The 20,059-nt window shown below is 40.3% G+C and overlaps 1 protein-coding gene across 1 annotated transcript in view; it reads left to right on the top strand.

Annotated features, from left to right (window-relative positions):
- Positions 1–20,059, top strand: part of LOC123932117 (putative adhesion G protein-coupled receptor E4P) — a 62,259-nt gene that overhangs the window by 12,399 nt on the left and 29,801 nt on the right. Inside the window, exons 4-6 of the mRNA XM_045989831.1 lie at positions 8,982–9,046; positions 17,107–17,208; positions 19,030–19,204. Coding sequence (XP_045845787.1) covers positions 8,982–9,046; positions 17,107–17,208; positions 19,030–19,204 — 342 coding nt within the window. The remainder of the gene's footprint in view (positions 1–8,981; positions 9,047–17,106; positions 17,209–19,029; positions 19,205–20,059) is intronic.

Here is a 20,059-nt window from a genome sequence, read left to right on the forward strand (position 1 = left end):
CTTAAAAAAATAAATAAATAAATAAATAAATTGTAGAATAATTTGAAGAAAGCCTATTCTTTTATTATAGAACAAATAAATTCTTGAATCTTTGTGGAGATCCTTTCTGAGGATTATAAGTTCTCTCTTGTTTCCTGTATTAACTGTGTACTTTAGTCCAGATTTTCCTAGAAAACAGAACCTGAGGCACAACATGTATCCAGGTTTTAAGGGGTTGTGTGTGCAATCTTAAGCCAGCAAGGGCGAGGAAGGAAAAGGACATGAAACAGGGAAGAAAGGAAAACAAATTAAAGATGGTGCATCCCTTTGCTGGGTGCTGCCTTGTAAGACAATGCGGATGGTGGTGTGGCCATGCAAGACTTTCCAGAAAGCCACTTATAACTGTTTCTTGAGACAGGACAGACTCTTGGCAGGAGGATAAAGGGAGAAAGAGAGAGAGGCTAGCTCCTTCTCATCTTGTCTCTCTCCTTGGTCAAGCTTTGCCTCACCGGACTTTTCCTGACTTCTGGGTTGATTTGACTGTCTAGGGAAACCAGATCCTGCATCCCACAGCAGATCAGTTCATCTGAGTTCAGGTGGGAGATCCCAGAGCCTCCATGTGTATGATGAGAACAGATCTGGTGCTGGAGCTTCTATGATGCCCACCACACCAGGGGAACCTCATCTGGGGTAGGTCAAGTCAATCTGGCTATCAGGAGACAAGGCACCTGAGGTAATCTCGGGGAAGAGTAGACAAAGATAATGTTGGTTATAAACTGGGTCAAATATAATTCGCTGTCATTGCTTCCTGTCTTGCTTTTCCTTCAAGCTGTAACATTCTAGTGTGTGTGTGTGTGTGTGTGTGTGTGTGTATACATACACATAACTACATCTTCTTTATCCATTCATCTATCAATGCACATCTGGGCTCTTTCCACAGTTTGGCTATTGTGGACATTTCTACTATGAACAATAGGGTGCAGGTGCCCCTTCAGATCACTACATTTGTAATTTTGAGGTAAATACCCAGAAGTGCTATTGATGGGTCATAGAGTAGCTCTATTTTTAACTTCTTGAGGAACCTCCATATTGTTTCCCAGAGTGGCTGTACCAGCTTGCATTCCCACTTACAGTGTAAGAGGTTTCCCTTTTCTCTACATCATCGCCACATTTTTTGTTTCCTAACTTGTTAATTTTAGCCATTCTGACTGGTATGAAGTGGTACCTCATTGTGGTTTTATTTGTATTTCCCTGTTGGCAAGGGATGTGGAGCATGTTTTCATCTGTCTGTTGACCATTTGTATGTCTCCTTTGGAGAAATGGCTGTTTATGTCTTCTGCCCATTTCTTGACTGAACTATTTGTTTTTTGGGGTGTTGAGTTTCATAAGTTCCTTACAAATCTTGGATACAAATCCTTTATCTGATCTGATGTCATTTGCAAATATCTTTTCCCATTCCACAGGTTGCCTTTTAGTTTTGTTGACTGTTTCTTTGTCATGCAGAACCTTTTATCTTGAAGAAGTCCCAAAAGTTCATTTTTCCTTTTGGTCCCCTTGCCTTTGGAGACAGCTCTAGCAAGAAGTTGTTGTGGTAAATACTGTTATGCTGAAAAAAATAAATAAATAATTAATTAATTAAAAAAAAGAAGAAGTTGTTGTGGTTGAGGTCAAAGACATTGATACATATGTTCTCCTCTAGGACTTTGATGGATTCTTCTTTTTTAAAGAATTATTTATTTCTTAACAGAGAGATCACAAGTAGGTAGAGAGGCAGGCAGAGAGATATGGGGAAGCAGGATCCCTTCTGAGCAGAGAGCCCAATGTGGACCTCGATCCCAGGACTCTGGGATCATGACCTGAGCTGAAGGCAGGGGCTTAACCCACTGAGCCACCCAGGCACCCCCTCTTTTTTTTTTAAGAATTATTTATTTGACAGAGAGAGAAATCACATGTAGATAGAAAGGCAGGCAGAGAGAGAGGGATTTTGATGGATTCTTATCTCACATTTAGGTCTTTTATCCATTTTGAGTTTATCTTTGATATATGGTGTAAGAGAATAGTCCAGTTTCATTCTGCATGTGGCTGTCCAATTTTCCCAACATGATTTGTTGAAGAGACTGTCCTTTTTCCATTGGATATTCTTTCCTGCTTTGTTAAAGATTTGTTGACCATAGAGTTGAGGGTCCATTTCTGGGGTCTTTATTCTGTGCCATCAGTCTGTGTCTGTTTTTGTGTCAGTACCATACTGTATTGATGATTACATCATTGTAACATGATTTGAAGTCAGGTATCGTGATGCCACCTGCTTTGGTTTTCTTTTTCAACATTCCTCTGGCTATTCAGAGCCTTTTCTGGTTCCACACAAATTTTAGGATTATTTATTCCAGCTCTGTGAAAAATGTCAATGGTATTTTGATAGGAATTGCATTGAATATATTAGAATATCCTGGGTACCACAGACATTTTAACAATACTTATTCTTCCATTCTATCAGCATGCAATGTTTTCCCATTGCTTTGTGTTTTTGTCAATTTCTTTAATAAGTTTTCTGTGATTTTTAGAGTACAGAACCTTTACCTCTTTAGTTATGATTATTCCTAGGTATCTTATGGTATTCGGTGCAATTGTAAATGGGATTGATTCTCTTCTTAAGATTTTATTTACTTATTTGTCAGAAAGAGAGAATAAGCAGGGGGAGAAAGAGGCAGAGGGAAGTAAACTCCCCACTGAGCAGGGAGCCTAATCTGGGACTCAGTCCCAGGTCTCTGGAATCATGACCTGACATGAAGGCAGAATCTTAACCAACTGAGCCCCCCATGCATCCCAATGGGATTGATTTTTTATTTCTCTTTCGTCTGTCTCATTGTTAGTGTATAGAAATGCTACTAATTTCTGTGCATTGATTTTGTATCCTGCCACATTCCTGAATCACTCTGTGAGTTCTAGCAATTTTGGGATGGAGTCTTTTGAGTTTTCCACATAGAGTATCATGTCATCTGTGAAGAGTGAGACTTTGAGTTCTTCTTTGCCCATTTGAATGCTTTTTATTTCTTTTTGTTGTCTGATTGCTGAGGCTGGGACTTCTAGTACTGTGTTGAACAACAGTGGTGCGAGTGAACATCCTTGTCATGTTACCGACCTTAAGGGAAAGGCTCCCAGTGTTTCCTCACTGAGTGATATTCACTGTGGGCTTTTCATAGATGGCTTTTATGACATTGAGTTATGTTTCCTCTATCCCTACACTGTGGAGAGTTTCTTTTTTTTTTTTTTTTAATTTCTTTTCAGCGTAACAGAAATCATTGTTTTTGCATCACACCCAGTGCTCCATGCAATGTGTGCCCTCCATAATACCCACCACCTGGCTTCCCCAACCTCTCACCCCCCACCCCTTCAAAACCCTCAGGTTGTTTTTAGAGTCCATAGTCTCTCAGGGAGAGTTTCAATGAAGAAAGGATGCTGTATTTTGTCAAATGCTTTTTCTGCATCAATTGAGAGAATCATGTGGATTTTGTCCTTTCTTTTATTAATGAGATGTATCGTGTAATCATGTTGATTGATTTGCAAATGTTGAACCATGCTTGCATCCCAGTAATAAATCCCACTTAATCATGGTGATTCAGTGATTCATTCTTTTAATATATTGTAGAATCCTATTGGCTAATATCTTGGTAAGTATTTTTGGCATTTGTGTTCATCAGCGATATTGGTTTGTAATTCTCCTTTGTCTTTGTCTAGTTTGGGGCTCAGAGTAATGCTGACTTCATAGAAAGAGTTTGGAAGTTTTCCTTCCATTTCTATTTTTTGAAACAGTTTTGGAAGAGTAGGTATTAGTTCTTCTTTAAATGTTTGGTAGACTACATCAAAAACTAATGATGTATTTTATGGTGACTAACATAACACAATAAAAAAATTAAAAATTTAAAAATGTTTGGTAGAATTCTCCTGAGAAGCCATCTGGCCCTGGATTCTTGTTTGTTGGATATCTTTGATTACTGCTTCAGTTTCTTTGCTGGTTATGGGTCTGTTCAGATTTTCTATTTCTTCCTGTTTCCGTTTTTTTTTTTTAAGATTTATTTATTTATTTGACAGACACAGATCACAGTAGGCAGAGAGGCAGGCAGAGAGAGAGAGAGGAAGGGAAGCAGGCTCCCTGCTGAGCAGAGATCTCAGGATCCTGGGATCACGACCTGAGCCGAAGGCAGAGGCTTTAAACCACTGAGCCACCCAGGTGCCCCTGTTTCAGTTTTATAAGTTTCCAGGAATGCATCCATTTCTTTCTGATTGCCTAATTGTTGGGACAGAATTGCTCATAATACGTTCTTAAAATTGTTTGTATTTCCTGGTACTGGTCGTGATCTCTCCTCTTTCATTCATGATTTTACTACTTTGGGTCCTTTCTCTTTTCTTTTGGATAAGTCTGGCAAGGGGTTTATTCATCTTATTAATTCTTTCAAAGAACAATCTGCTGGTTTCATTGATCTATTGTTTGGGTTTCTACTTCATTGATTTCTGTTCTGATCTTTATTATTTCTCCTCTTCTACTTGGTTTAGGCTTTATTTGGTGTTCTTTCTCCAGCTCCTTAGATGTAAGGTTAACATGTATATTTGAGACTTTTTCTCCAAAATTTTGAAAACTTTTCAAGAAAGGCTTGTACTGCTATGTATTTCCTTCTTATGGCTGCATTTTCTATATCCCAAAGGTTTGAAGGGTTGTGTTTTCATTTTCATTTGTTTCCATGAATTTATATTTTTAAAATTCTTCTTTAATTTTCTGGTTGACCCATTCATTCTTCAGTAGGATGCTATTTAACCTCCAAGTATTTGAGTTCCTTAGAAATTTCCTGTTGTTGTTGAGTTCAAGTTTCAAAACTGTGGCCTGAAAATATGCAGGGAATAATCCCAATATTTTGGTACTGGTTGAGACCTGATTTGTGACCCAGTATGTGATCTATTCTGAATAAAGCTCTGTATGTACTCGAGAAGAATATGTATTCTTTGTTTTAGGATGGAATTATCTGTATACAACTGTGAAGTCCATCTAGCCAGTGTGTCCTTGAAAACCCTTGTTTCCTTTTTTAAATTTTATTTTATTTTTTTTTCAGTGTTCCAAGATTCACTGTTTATGCACCACACGCAGTGTTCCATGCAATACGTGCCCTCCTTAATACCCACAACCGGGCTCACCCATCCCCTCAACCTCCTCCCTTCCAAAACTCTGTTTGTTTCTCAGAGTCCACAGTCTCTCATGGTTCATCTCTCCCTCTGGTTTCCCCCAATTCACTTTTCCTTTCCTTCTCCTAATGTCCTCCTTGTTATTCCTTATGCTCCAGAAGTAAATGAAACCATATGATAATTGACTTTCTCTGCTTGACTTATTTCACTCAGCAAAATCTCCTCCAGTCCTGTCCGTGTTGATAGAAAAGTTGGGTATTCATCCTTTCTGATGGAGGCATAATATTCCATTGTATATATGAACCATATCCTTTTTATCTATTCTGAGGGGCATCTTGGCTCTTTCCAAGAGCGATTGTGGCCATTGCTGCTATGAACATTGGGGTACAGATGACCCTTCTTTTCACTACATCTGTATCTTTGGGGTAAATACACAGTAGTGTAATTGCAGGGTCATAAGGTAGCTCTATTTTTAATTTCTTAAGGAATCTCCAGACTGTTTTCCAAACTGGCTGCACCAACTTGCATTCCCACCAACAGTGTAAGAGTTGTTCCCCTTTCTCCACATCATCTCCAACACTCGTTGTTTCTTGTCTTGTTCCCCCCCCCTTTTTTTAAGATTTTTATTTAATTATTTGATATTGCTGTGAGGGGGTGTTGAAGTCCCCTACTCTTATTGTATTGTTATCAATGTATTTCTTTAATTTGGTTATTAATTGGTTGACATAATTGGCTGCTCCTAAGTTAGGGGCATAGATATTTACTTGTAAATAGGTCTTCTTGTTGTATAGACACATTAACTATGGTATAGAATCCCTCTTTATCCCTTACTACAGTCTTGGTTTAAAATCTACTTTGATAAAAGGATTGCTAACTCAGCTTTCTTTTGAAATCCATTAGCATTATAAATGGTTTTCCACCTCCTCACTTTCAGTCTGGAGGTGTCTTAAGGTCTAAAATGAGTCTCTTGTAGACAGCATATAGATGGGTCTTGCTTTTTTTATCCTTTCTGATACTCTGTGTCTTTTTATTGGAGCATATAGCCTATTTATTTTCAGAGTGACTACTGAAAGATATGAATGTAGCGTCATTGTATTACCTGTAAGTGCCTGTTTCTATAAATTGTCTCTGTTTCTTTCTATGTCACTCCTGGGCTATCTCTTTGCTTACAGGGTCCCCTTAATATTTCTTGCTGGGCCAGCCTAGTACTCACATATTCATTTAATCTGTCTGCCCTGGAAGCTCTTTATCTCTCCTTCCATTCTGAATAACAGCCTTGCTGGATAAAGTATTCATGGCTGTATGTTCTTCTCATTTAGTACCCTGAATATATCATGCCAGCTCTTTCTGGCCTGCCAGGTTTCTGTGCATAATTCTTTTTTTTTTTTAAGTTATGTTGTTAGTCACCATACAGTACATCAATAGTTTCTGATGTAGTGTTTCATTATTCATTCTTTGCATATAACACCCAGTGCTCAGTGCACTACTGCATATTTACCCCAAGGATACAGATGTAATAAAAATAAAGGCCATATGCACCCCAACGTTCATAGCAGCAATGTCCACAATAGCCAAACTGTGGAAGGAGCTGAGGTGGGTCCAGTATAGCGTGGTTAGATCTCATTTCTGCACTAAGAGATTCTCTACTGTCTTTTAGTGTTTTTACAAGCCCAGCTATTAACTTTATAATTGCTATCCTGAATCCATCACCGACATCTTACTTATATCCACATCAATTAGATCTGTGGCAGAGAACATTGCTTCTGGTTCTTTCTTTTGTTTTGAGTTCCTCCTTCTAGTCATTTTGTCCAGAGAAGAATGGGTGAGCAAGTGAGCAGAATAAGAAAATATCAATCACCAGTCAAGCAAAATACACATTAGACAAATCCAAAGTGGTTAAAAACCAAAACGGAAAAGCAAACAAAAACAAGAGAAAACAAAATAAAAAGAGAAAAAAAGGGGGAGGAAGAGATTAGTCTCACAGGGTCAAAAAAGCAGTGTGATCCACTTGTTCTTGGATTAATTTTGGTCTTTGTGTTCAAAGACACTAAATCCCAAAATTGCAAAGAAAGCAAAACTTGTATATATAAAAAATTAAAATTATATAGAGTACAAAAAGGCCAAAAAGAAGTGTATCTCTGTAAAATATAGATGTAAAAAATAAAAGTTAAAAAACAAATTAAAAATATAGAGTTGATAAAATAAGAAACTAGCTGAAGTGGAAAAAAAAAGAAAACAAATAACCAGAAAATTATAGACGGAAAGATAAATGGATCATGAGAAAACCCTCAATTCTATATAATATTTTCCCCTAGCACTGGAGTTTTACAATCTTGTGGGATTCCTAAGCTAATTGTACACCTGTTCTTCCAGTGTGTCTTCTGGGGGAGGGGTCTGCTATGCTGCTTCTCAGGTGTCTTTTTCTGGGCTGAGTTGTACCTCCCCTTGTCAGGGGGCTGGTCTCAATGTAAGCTGGTCCTCAGTGTGGGTTTGTTCCCTGAAGGCTTCCCATGCCTCTTTAAAGGATCATAATAAAAATGGCCATGCCCCAATCTCTAGCCCCAGAGCTGAAAGATCAAAGTCCACCCCCCCACTTCAGTAAACCCTCCTGGACAAACAGTTTTCACTTTTGTGTGTGTCAAACTCCATAATTCCTGTGGTAGGTATCCATGGCAGTCTCCTAGGGGGATTCTGAGGGACTTGCATTACTGCCCTTTGTGTACCATGGGGCTGAGAGAGGTTGCAGGCTCATGCATATATCCATTCCACCACTCCCATGGAGATGGCTGACTGTCACCCTACTGTCCTTTCTGAGGCCACACCCAAGAGCTATTGCCTGGTCATGGGCACACCTGTTTAGCCCCTCCCAAGGGATGGCAGGCAGTGCACGTGTTCCAGTCTTTTTAAAGGTGCTCAGGTGGAGAGCAGTCACCTCATTAGCCTGGCTCATGGTTTATGGCTACCTGAGTTAAGATTCCCCTCCTGGGCTCCCCAGCTATAACCAGTTTCTCTGCTCCAATGCTTGGGCACTCTACCAGTTCAGGCACCCCAGTTAGTTCTGTGACTCCTGGGATCCCGAGACCACATTTACTCACCTGGAACTCTGCCCATTTCAGCCCCTGAGCCCCTTTCAGACAGGGATGTCTTTCACTGGAGCAGATTTCTAAGGGTTCTGACTTTGCCCCTCCAGGGCTCTATCACTTTCCAGTAATCAGCTTATGGAGGCTCCCTCCCCCTTCCATTTATCTCTGATATCTCCCCTCAGATTTGTGTCTCCATACCTCATACTTTGCAAAAAAGGAGAAAGAAGTTTTCTATTTGTAGAATTCCATATATATGTCCTTACATCTCAGGCTGAATTCATGGGTATTCAGAATGGTTTGATAGTTATCCAGCTAAATTCAAGGGACCAGATGAAACAAGGTTCCCTACTCTTCCACAATCTTGCCTCCTACCCCTCAGTGATTGTTTTTCTATTTGTAGAATTGCAGCAATTCTTTTCTTAGATCTCAGATTTCATTCACAGCTGTTCAGAAGGATATGATAGATAACCAGTTGAATTCAAGGACCAGATGAAACACGGGTCCCCTATTCTTCCACCATCTTCCCTCTGATCGAAACCTATATTTTACAAGCCCTGTTAAGGGTCAAGCTACAACCTTCCCAACTACTTAAAAACTTAAGTAGAATTGTAGACCCATTTTTTATTTTGGGAATTATGGGATCCTCCAAGATTATGGAGACAAATCTCTCCTAATTAAAGGAGACATGGCATTGTGTCCTGTGATGAATCTATGATGTTAACCCAACTTACCTATTTTCTGTCCTAGAAATCGACATTGTGAAGTGCTCTAATTTCAATAGTGATCCAATGTTTCAGAGCTGTCAGAAGCAGGTAAGGTTCATCACTTCATGGGTTTGCACAAGTGTACAGAAGACCATCCTCACAATAGACTGGGTGATGTAGAGAGGGATACCTCACCATAGTGTGCAGGTGTATTCAATATATATTGCCACGTAACAAGTGACCCCAAAACTTTGTGACTTAAACAACATTTACTGTGTCCAAATTCCTATGAGTCAGGAATCCAGGGAATGCTTTGCTGGACACGTTGCCATGGGATATCTAACAAGGCTGTCATGAAAGTGTGAGGATGGAGAGTAAGCAGAAACCTCATCTGTGCTGGCAGGAAAGAAAAACCATGCAGCTGCTTTGGTAAACAGCCTGGCAACTCCTCAAACAGTTAAACATAGATTTATCCTATTCCCAGTAATTCTACTGCTGGGTATATAACCAAGAAAATTGAAAATACATGTCAACACAAAAATGTGTACCTCAGTGTTCACAGTGGCATTATTCACAAGAGCCAGAAAGTGGAAATGACTTACATGCCCATGAACTCCTAAGTAGACAAAAGAAATGTGGTCCATCCATACAATGAGCTACTCCTTCACCGTAAAAATGAATGAAGCATTGATACATGCTATAACATGGATGGACCTTGAAAACATGACTCTCAGTGAAAGAAGCCAGGCAAAAAATGGCACAGAGAGCGTGATTCCTTTTATATGAACTGTCCAGATAGGCAAATCCTGAGACACAGAAAGTAGACTAGGGGTTGCCAGGGACGAGGATTGGGGGTGATTGCTCAAGAATGCAGATTTTAGGGGAGAGTGTTGAAAATGCTCTAAAATTTGTTGTGGTTGTGGTGACGGTTGTACAAATCTATGAATATACTAAAAGCCATTGAATTATATACTTTAAATGGATGAGTCTTGTGGGTGAATTATATCTCAACGGAATTGTTAAAGAAAAAAAAATGTTAGCTGAATTGGCCAGTGTGCATAGTTGGTCTCCCAATATAACTAATCAAAGACTTTTAGTACTTACAGAAAATGTTAAGACCATATATTCTGAGCTCCTTTGTTTTTCATTAGGGACCCTGAGGCCCAGAGGTATTTAAGTGACTTTTTCAAGGTCACAAGGCTTGTTGGTGCCAAAGCTGTTTTAGCAACCAGTTTTAAAGTATTTTTGGCAAAACAGAGGATCATAGAGAAAGAGAGGAAAAATAAAACAAGATGAAATCAGAGAGGCAGACAAACTATAAGAGACTCTCAACCATAGGAAACAAACTGAGGGCTGCTTGAGGGGAGGGGAGTGGAGGGTATGGGGTAACCGGGTGATGGGCATTAAGGAGGGCATGTGATGTAGTGAACACTGGATATTATATAAGACTGATGAATCACAGACCTCTACCTCTGGGGAAAAAAAAACTAGTACATGGAAAGAGGTCAAGATGGCGGAGAAGTAGCAGCCTGAGACTACATCAGGTAGCAGGAGATCAGCTCGATAGCTTATCTAAACATTGCAAACACCTACAAATCCAACGGGAGAGCGAAGAGAAGAAGAACAGCAACTCTAGAAACAGAAAATCAACCACTTTCTGAAAGGTAGGACTGGCGGAGAAGTGAATCTAAAATGACGGGAAGATAGACCGCGGGGGGAGGGGCTGGCTCCCGGCAAGCGGCGGAGGAACGGAGCACAAAATCAGGACTTTTAAAAGTCTGTTCCACTGAGGGACATTGCTCCAGGGGCTAAACCGGGGTGAAGCCCACGCGGGGCCAGCGTGGCCCCAGGCCCCGCAGGGTCACAGAAGGATCGGGGGTGTCGGAGTGTCGGAGAGCTCGCAGGTATTAGAACGGAGAAGCCGGCTGCAGAGACAGAGCCGAGGACTGAACTCTCAGCTCGGGGTTACCTTGAACTGGTCGCGGGCTGGGTGAGCTCGGAGCGCGGCTAGAGGCTGGGGATACGGGAGTGATTGGGTGCTGTCCTCTGGGGGCGCACTGAGGAGTGGGGCCCCAGGCTCTCGGCTCCTCCGGGCTGGAGACTGGGAGGCCGCCATTTTCATTCCCGTCCTCCGGAACTCTACGGAAAGCGGTCAGGGAACAGAAGCTCCCAAAAGCGAACCCGAGCCGATTACTTAGTCCGGCCGCCGGTAAGGGCGGTGCAATCCCGCCTCGGGCAAAGACACTTGACAGTCACTACAACAGGCCCCTCCCCCAGAAGATCAACAAAATATCCAGGCAGGACGAAGTTCATCTATCAAGGAGAAAGCAGGTTCAATTCCTAAGACAGCAGAGCAATTCCAGAGGAGGAGAAAGCAAAGCACGGAACTCATGGCTTTCTCCCCATGATTCTTTAGTCTTGCGGCTACTTCAATTTTTTTTTCTTTTTTCAATTTTTTTTTCTTTTTTCTTTTTTCTTCTTCTGCTAAATTTTTTTTTAAACTTTTACCCTTTTCTTTTTTAACTTTTTTTGACTAGTTCATCTAAATATATATATTTTTTCTTTCTTTTTTATATTTTTTATTTGTTTTATTTTTTAAATTTTTTTCTTTCTTTTTTTTTTTTTCTTTTTTTTTCAGAAGCTGTTTTTATCCCCTTTCTCCCCCCCCACAATTTGGGGTCTCTTCTGATTTGGTTACAGCGCATTTTTCCGGGGTCTTTGCCACCCTTTTAGTAGTTTATTTGCTCCTTCATATTCTCTTATCTGGACAAAATGACAAGGCGGAAAAAATCACCACAAACAAAAGAACAAGAGACAGTACCGAAGGCTAGGGACCTAATCAACACAGACATGGGTAATATGTCAGATCAAGAGTTCAGAATGACGATTCTGAACATTCTAGCCGGGCTCGAAAAAGGCATGGAAGATATTAGAGAAACCCTCTCTGGAGATATTAAAGCCCTTTCTGGAGAAATTAAAGAACTAAAATCTAACCAAGTTGAAATCCAAAAAGCTATTAATGAGGTGCAATCAAAAATGGAGGCTCTCACTGCTAGGATAAATGAGGCAGAAGAAAGAATTAGTGATATAGAAGACCAAATGACAGAGAATAAGGAAGCCGAGCAAAAGAGGGACAAACAGCTACTGGACCATGAGGGGAGAATTCGAGAGATAAGTGACACCATAAGACGAAACAACATTAGAATAATTGGGATTCCAGAAGAAGAAGAAACAGAGAGGGGAGCAGAAGGTCTATTGGAGAGAATCATTGGAGAGAATTTCCCTAATATGGCAAAGGGAACAAGCATCAAAATCCAGGAGATGCAGAGAACCCCCCTCAAAGTCAACAAGAATAGGTCCACACCCCGTCACCTAATAGTAAAATTTACAAGTCTTAGTGACAAAGAGAAAATCCTGAAAGCAGCCCGAGAAAAGAAGTCTGTAACATACAATGGTAAAAATATTAGATTGGCGGCAGACTTATCCACAGAGACCTGGCAGGCCAGAAAGAGCTGGCATGATATATTCAGAGCACTCAACGAGAAAAACATGCAGCCAAGAATACTCTATCCAGCTAGGCTATCATTGAAAATAGAAGGAGAGATCAAAAGCTTCCAGGACAAACAAAAACTGAAAGAATTTGCAAACACCAAACCAGCTCTACAGGAAATATTGAAAGGAGTCCTCTAAGCAAAGAGAGAGCCTAAAAGTAGTAGATCAGAAAGGTACAGAGACAATATACAGTAACAGTCACCTTACAGGCTAATAATGGCACTAAATTCATATCTCTCAATAGTTACCCTGAATGTTAATGGGCTAAATGCCCCAATCAAAAGACACAGGGTATCAGAATGGATAAAAAAACAAAACCCATCAGTATGTTGCCTACAAGAAACTCATTTTAGACGCGAAGACACCTCCAGATTTAAAGTGAGGGGGTGGAAAACAATTTACCATGCTAATGGGCATCAGAAGAAAGCTGGGGTGGCAATCCTTATATCAGATCAATTAGATTTTAAGCCAAAGACTATAATAAGAGATGAGGAAGGACACTATATCCTACTCAAAGGGTCTGTCCAACAAGAAGATCTAACAATTTTAAATATCTATGCCCCTAACGTGGGAGCAGCCAACTATATCAACCAATTACTAACAAAATCAAAGAAACACATCAATAATAATACAATAATAGTAGGGGACTTTAACACTCCCCTCACTGAAATGGACAGATCATCCAAGCAAAAGATCAACAAGGAAATAAAGGCCTTAAATGACACACTGGACCAGATGGACATCACAGATATATTCAGAACATTTATTGCCAAAGCAACAGAATACACATTCTTCTCTAGTGCACATGGAACCTTCTCCAGAATAGATCACATCCTGGGTCACAAATCAGGTCTCAACCGGTATCAAAAGATTAGGATTATTCCCTGCATATTTTCAGACCACAATGCTCTGAAGTTAAAACTCAATCACAAGAGGAAAGCTGGAAAGAACCCAAATACATGGAGACTAAACAGCATCCTTCTAAAGAATGAATGGGTTAACCAGGAAATTAAAGAAGAATTGAAAAAATTCATGGAAACAAATGATAATGAAAACACAACAGTTCAAAATCTGTGGGACACAGCAAAGGCAGTCCTGAGAGGAAAATATATAGCAGTACAAGCCTTTCTCAAGAAACAAGAAAGGTCTCAAGTACACAACCTAACCCTACACGTAAAGGAGCTGGAGAAAGAGCAAGAAAGAAACCCTAAACCCAGCAGGAGAAGAGAAATCATAAAGATCAGAGCAGAAATCAATGAAATAGAAACCAAAAAAACAATAGAAAAAATCAATGAAACTAGGAGCTGGTTCTTTGAAAGAATCAATAAGATTGATAAACCCCTGGCCAGACTCATCAGAAAGAAAAGAGAAAGGACCCAAATCAATAAAACCATGAATGAAAGAGGAGAGATCACAACTAACACCAAAGAAATACAGACAATTATAAGAACATACTATGAGCAACTCTACGCCAACAAATTGGACAATCTGGAAGAAATGGATGCATTCCTAGAGACATATAAACTACCACAACTGAACCAGGAAGAAATAGAAAACCTGAACAGGCCCATAACCAGTAAGGAGATTGAAACAGTCATCAAAAATCTCCAAACAAACAAAAGCCCAGGGCCAGACGGCTTCCCAGGGGAATTCTACCAAACATTTAAAGAAGAACTAATTCCTATTCTCTTGAAACTGTTCCAAAAAATAGAAACGGAAGGAAAACTTCCAAACTCATTTTATGAGGCCAGCGTCACCTTGATCCCAAAACCAGACAAGGATCCCACCAAAAAAGAGAACTACAGACCAATATCCTTGATGAACACAGATGCAAAAATTCTCGCCAAAATACTAGCCAATAGGATTCAACAGTACATTAAAAGGATTATTCACCACGATCAAGTGGGATTTATTCCAGGGCTGCAGGGTTGGTTCAACATCCGCAAATCAATCAATGTGATAGAACACATTAATAAAAGAAAGAACAAGAACCATATGATACTCTCAATAGATGCTGAAAAAGCATTTGACAAAGTACAGCATCCCTTCCTGATCAAAACTCTTCAAAGTGTGGGGATAGAGGGCACATACCTCAATATTATCAAAGCCATCTATGAAAAACCCACCGCAAATATCATTCTCAATGGAGAAAAACTGAAAGCTTTTCCGTTAAGGTCAGGAACACGGCAGGGATGTCCATTATCACCACTGCTATTCAACATAGTACTAGAAGTCCTAGCCTCAGCAATCAGACAACAAAAAGAAATTAAAGGCATCCAAATTGGTAAAGAAGAAGTCAAACTATCACTCTTCGCAGATGATATGATACTATATGTGGAAAACCCAAAAGACTCCACTCCAAAACTGCTAGAACTTGTACAGGAATTCAGTAAAGTGTCAGGATATAAAATCAATGCACAGAAATCAGTTGCATTTCTGTACACCAACAACAAGACTGAAGAAAGAGAAATTAAGGAGTCAATCCCATTTACAATTGTACCCAAAACTATAAGATACCTAGGAATAAACCTAACCAAAGAGACTAAGAATCTATACACAGAAAATTATAAAGTACTCATGAAAGAAATTGAGGAAGACACAAAAAAATGGAAAAATGTTCCATGCTCCTGGATTGGAAGAATAAATATTGTGAAAATGTCCATGCTACCTAAAGCAATCTACACATTTAATGCAATCCCTATCAAAATACCATCCATTTTTTTCAAAGAAATGGAACAAATCATCCTAAAATTTATATGGAACCAGAAAAGACCTCGAATAGCCAAAGGAATATTGAAGAACAAAGCCAAAGTTGGTGGCATCACAATTCCGGACTTCAAGCTCTATTACAAAGCTGTCATCATCAAGACAGCATGGTACTGGCACAAAAACAGACACATAGATCAGTGGAACAGAATAGAGAGCCCCGAAATCGACCCTCAACTCTATGGTCAACTAATCTTCGACAAAGCAGGAAAGAATGTCCAGTGGAAAAAAGACAGCCTCTTCAATAAATGGTGCTGGGAAAATTGGACAGCCACATGCAGAAAAATGAAATTGGACCACTTCCTTACACCACACACGAAAATAGACTCCAAATGGATGAAGGACCTCAATGTGAGAAAGGAATCCATCAAAATCCTTGAGGAGAATGCAGGCAGCAACCTCTTCGACCTCAGCCGTAGCAACATCTTCCTAGGAACAACGGCAAAGGCAAGGGAAGCAAGGGCAAAAATGAACTATTGGGATTTCATCAAGATCAAAAGCTTTTGCACAGCAAAGGAAACAGTTAACAAAACCAAAAGACAACTGACAGAATGGGAGAAGATATTTGCAAACGACGTATCAGATAAAGGGCTAGTATCCAAAATCTATAAGGAACTTAGCAAACTCAACACCCAAAGAACAAACAATCCAATCAAGAAATGGGCAGAGGACATGAACAGACATTTCTGCAAAGAAGACATCCAGATGGCCAACAGACACATGAAAAAGTGTTCCACGTCACTCGGCATCAGGGAAATACAAATCAAAACCACAATGAGATATCACCTCACACCAGTCAGAATGGCTAAAATTAACAAGTCAGGAAATGACAGATGCTGGCGAGGATGTGGAGAAAGGGGAACCCTCCTCCACTGTTGGTGGGAATGCAAGCTGGTGCAACCACTCTGGAAAACAGCATGGAGGTTCCTCAAAATGTTGAAAATAGAACTACCCTATGACCCAGCAATTGCACTACTGGGTATTTACCCTAAAGATACAAACATAGTGATCCGAAGGGGCACGTGTACCCGAATGTTTATAGCAGCAATGTCTACAATAGCCAGACTATGGAAAGAACCTAGATGTCCATCAACAGATGAATGGATCAAGAAGATGTGGTATATATACACAACGGAATACTATGCAGCCATCAAAAGAAATGAAATCATGCCATTTGCGACGACGTGGATGGAACTAGAGCGTATCATGCTTAGTGAAATAAGTCAATCGGAGAAAGACAACTATCACATGATCTCCCTGATATGAGGACATGGAGAAGCAACATGGGGGGGTAGGGGGATAGGAGAAGAGTAAATGAAACAAGATGGGATTGGGAGGGAGACAAACCATAAATGACTCTTAATCTCACAAAACAAACTGGGGGTTGCTGGGGGGAGGTGGGATTGGGAGAGGGGGAGGGGGCTATGGACATTGGGGAGGGGAGGCGAACCATAAGAGACTATGGACTCTGAAAAACAACCTGAGGGTTTTGAAGGGTCAGGGGTGGGAGGTTGGGGCAACCTGAGGGTTTTGAAGGGTCAGGGGTGGGAGGTTGGGGGAACAGGTGGTGGGTAATGGGGAGGGCACGTTTTGCATGGAGCACTGGGTGTTGTGCAAAAAGAATGAATACTGTTACACTGAAAAAATAAATAAAATGGAAAAAAAAGGAAAAAAAATTAAAAAAAAACTAGTACATTATTGAATTTAAATACATAATTGAATTTAAAATTTAAAAATTAGGAAAAAAATGATATATGAAATTGGGGCTCATCTATCAAAACTACTAGACAACCAGCCCAAGCTGATTAAAGGAAAAATAACAAAACCTTCTTTACTTTTTTTTCTCTTAGTTAAATTTGAACAGTTCTATGGACAACAACAGAGAGATCTGCACCCATTTCACAAAGCTGTCCCGCAGCTGTGGAGAGAGAAAAACTATTCTGTCCCTACAGGTCTGAGCTTCTTTTCCTTTGGCTCCGGGTGCAGGTGGATGCCTTCTCCATCACCACCTCCCTTTTAAGTAGACTTGTATGGTATCTATACAATGAATCTTGGAACACCGAAAAAATAAAATAAAATTGAATCAGGAAAAAAATCAAGTAGACTTTGTTTTTCAGAGCAGTTTTAGATTCACAGCAATGTTGAGCAGAAATAGAGAGTTCCCATATATTCCCGCCCCCGTCACATGCACAGCCTGCCCTGGTATCTGGCACCAGATGGTGCTTTTGTGAAACTACAATGTCATGTCAATGTCACCCAAAGGCCAGAGTTGTTGACATTCGGCGTCATACTTCATGCTGCCCATTCTGTGAGTTTTGTCAAATGTATAATGACATGTGTCCACCATTATAGTATCAAACAGAATAGTTTTGCTGCCCTAAAACTGCTCTAAAAAACTCATCTCTATGAGTTTTTATTAAGGAGGGCATGTACCATGATGTGCACTGGGTGTTACATGCAATTAATGAGTTATTGAACACCACATCAAAAACTAATGATGTAGTATATGTTGGCTAACTGAACATAATAAAAAAATGTATTTTAATAACAATTTTATATATCCAAGGAGTACATGATGATATTTTGATATACATATATGTAATGAAATGATTACTACAGTCAAGCTAATTAGCATATCCATTTCCTCACATTTACCTTTATGCGTGTGTGGTGAGCATTTCTGAAGGCTCTTAGCAAATGTACAGTGTATTATATAGTATTCTTTTTTAAAAGATTTTTTTTTTCAGAGAGAGAGAGAGAACAAGCAGGGGGAGTGGCAGGCATTGGGAGAAGCAGGCTCCTCACTGAGCAAGGAGCCTGATGCAGGACTCTTTTTGTTTTGTTTTGTTTTTTTTTTGACAAAGAGAGATCACAAGTGGACAGAGAGGCAGACAGAGAGAGAGAGAGGGAAGCAGGCTCGCTGCTGAGCAGAGAGCCCAATGTGGGACTCAATCCCAGGACCCTGAGATCATGACCTGAGCCGAAGGCAGCGGCTTAACCCACTGAGCCACCCAGGCGCCCCCTGATGCAGGACTCTTAATCCCAGGACACTGGGATCATGACCTGAGTCAAGGGCAGATGTCTAACCAACTGGGCCAACCAGGCATCCCTATTATATAGTATTTTTAACTAAAGCCATCATACTATACATGAAGGGTTGAGACTCATCCTATATAAATGCAACTTTAGAATCTTTGACCAATGCAGATGGATACTTAACCAAATCAAAACCAAACACTACTATAATACTGAAAAGTATTGAAAGACATACTAAGGAACTGAGTCTACTGAGACTTCCCTTCTTAGGATATGAGGTATGTGAAGATTCTCAGAATTGGGCTCAACCAGCATTTGCCAATTCAGGAAATCTCATTTCACACAGTTCCTTTGGAGTCTGTGCATACAAGGTTGTGGGATGTTCCCAGAAAAGATTTAAGGTCCCTCAAACCTCTGTCAATGAGAGTAAATACCTCCTCTTTTGTGCTTCTTGTCAAATTTAATTTTGAATTTATCACATGGCAAAATGTTGTGGAAAGGCAATGAAAACCAAAGTCTTCTCCCAACACAGAAAAATGCACCGCAAAAGTCTAAGAGCAGGAAAATGGTTTTATTATGGAATAAGTATTAAACCAGCATGCTTTTACAGTGCCAGATCCTGGGCTCAGGGCTATTGGTAGATTTATCTGAACCAAACACAAGCTTGAATTTGCTCAATTAAAGGACTTTGGTCTTGCAAAGCCTCCCATTCATCTAACAAGCCTTGTTTCCAACAGGAAATCGGGAACTCTTACCATTTTCTCACAAACCTGACTTCCCAATTAACCCCTGGAAATCAAAAAGAGAAAGCAAAGCTAGTGACAATCTACCTGCAGAGTGTAGAAGCGGCCGTCCTTGCAGCTGCATCCAGAAATCCAAATGAAATACAGAAGGAGGAAGGGCCTTTTATGGGTAAGGAATCTCAAGGATGGTAAGTACAGCTCCCCTTCCCTGTTGCCAGGCTCTGTTCTACCGAGTTTGTGTATCACCTCACAAAATCCTCCTAGTAGTGCTGGGGTAAGCGTGATTACCTCTATCTTATAATAAGGGGGCTGAGTCCCCGAAAATGTGCCTGAGTTCCTGGCATCCTAAATGGTGTAAGAGTCAAGAATCAGACTCTGCACCCAAGTCTGAGTCCACAGTCTTCTCTCAACAGTACACAGTCCGTGCGCACTGCCTGGTATAATTTTGCATTTCATGGATTTGATTTTTTCCTACATGGACCCACAGTCAAAAGTTTGCAGGTAGCCAATTCCATAAAGTACTACTATGACAAAGGAAATGAATAGGGCGTGGCTTTAATTTTGGACTGGACATACCTCTCTATTTCTTTTTCTTTTTATTTCTTTTCAGCATAACAGTATTCATTGTTTTTGCACCACACCCAGTGCTCCATGCAACACGTGCCCTCCCTAATACCCATCACCTTGTTCCCCCAACCTCCCACCCCCTGCACCTGTCTATTTCTTATAAACATTCCCAGAAATACAGATCAGCAAGTAGAAGAAAGTATACACCATTTATAATCCTACAGATTCAGAGAAACCTACTCTAGGTTAGTGTATTATTTAGTGATTGCTGCATAACAAGCGATCACAAACAACACATATATAATTCATAGCTTCCGTGGGTCAGGAGTCAGGGCATGGCTTAGCTGAGAACTCTGCTTGGGCGTGTGTCCCAAGACTGCAGTGAAGGTGTTGGCTAGGGCAGGAATCTCATCTAAAGGCTTGAACAAGGGAGAATTTATTTCCAAGCTCACATGGT

This window comes from Meles meles, chromosome 20, assembly GCF_922984935.1.
Source record: "Meles meles chromosome 20, mMelMel3.1 paternal haplotype, whole genome shotgun sequence".
Classification (NCBI taxonomy): Eukaryota; Metazoa; Chordata; class Mammalia; order Carnivora; family Mustelidae; genus Meles; species Meles meles.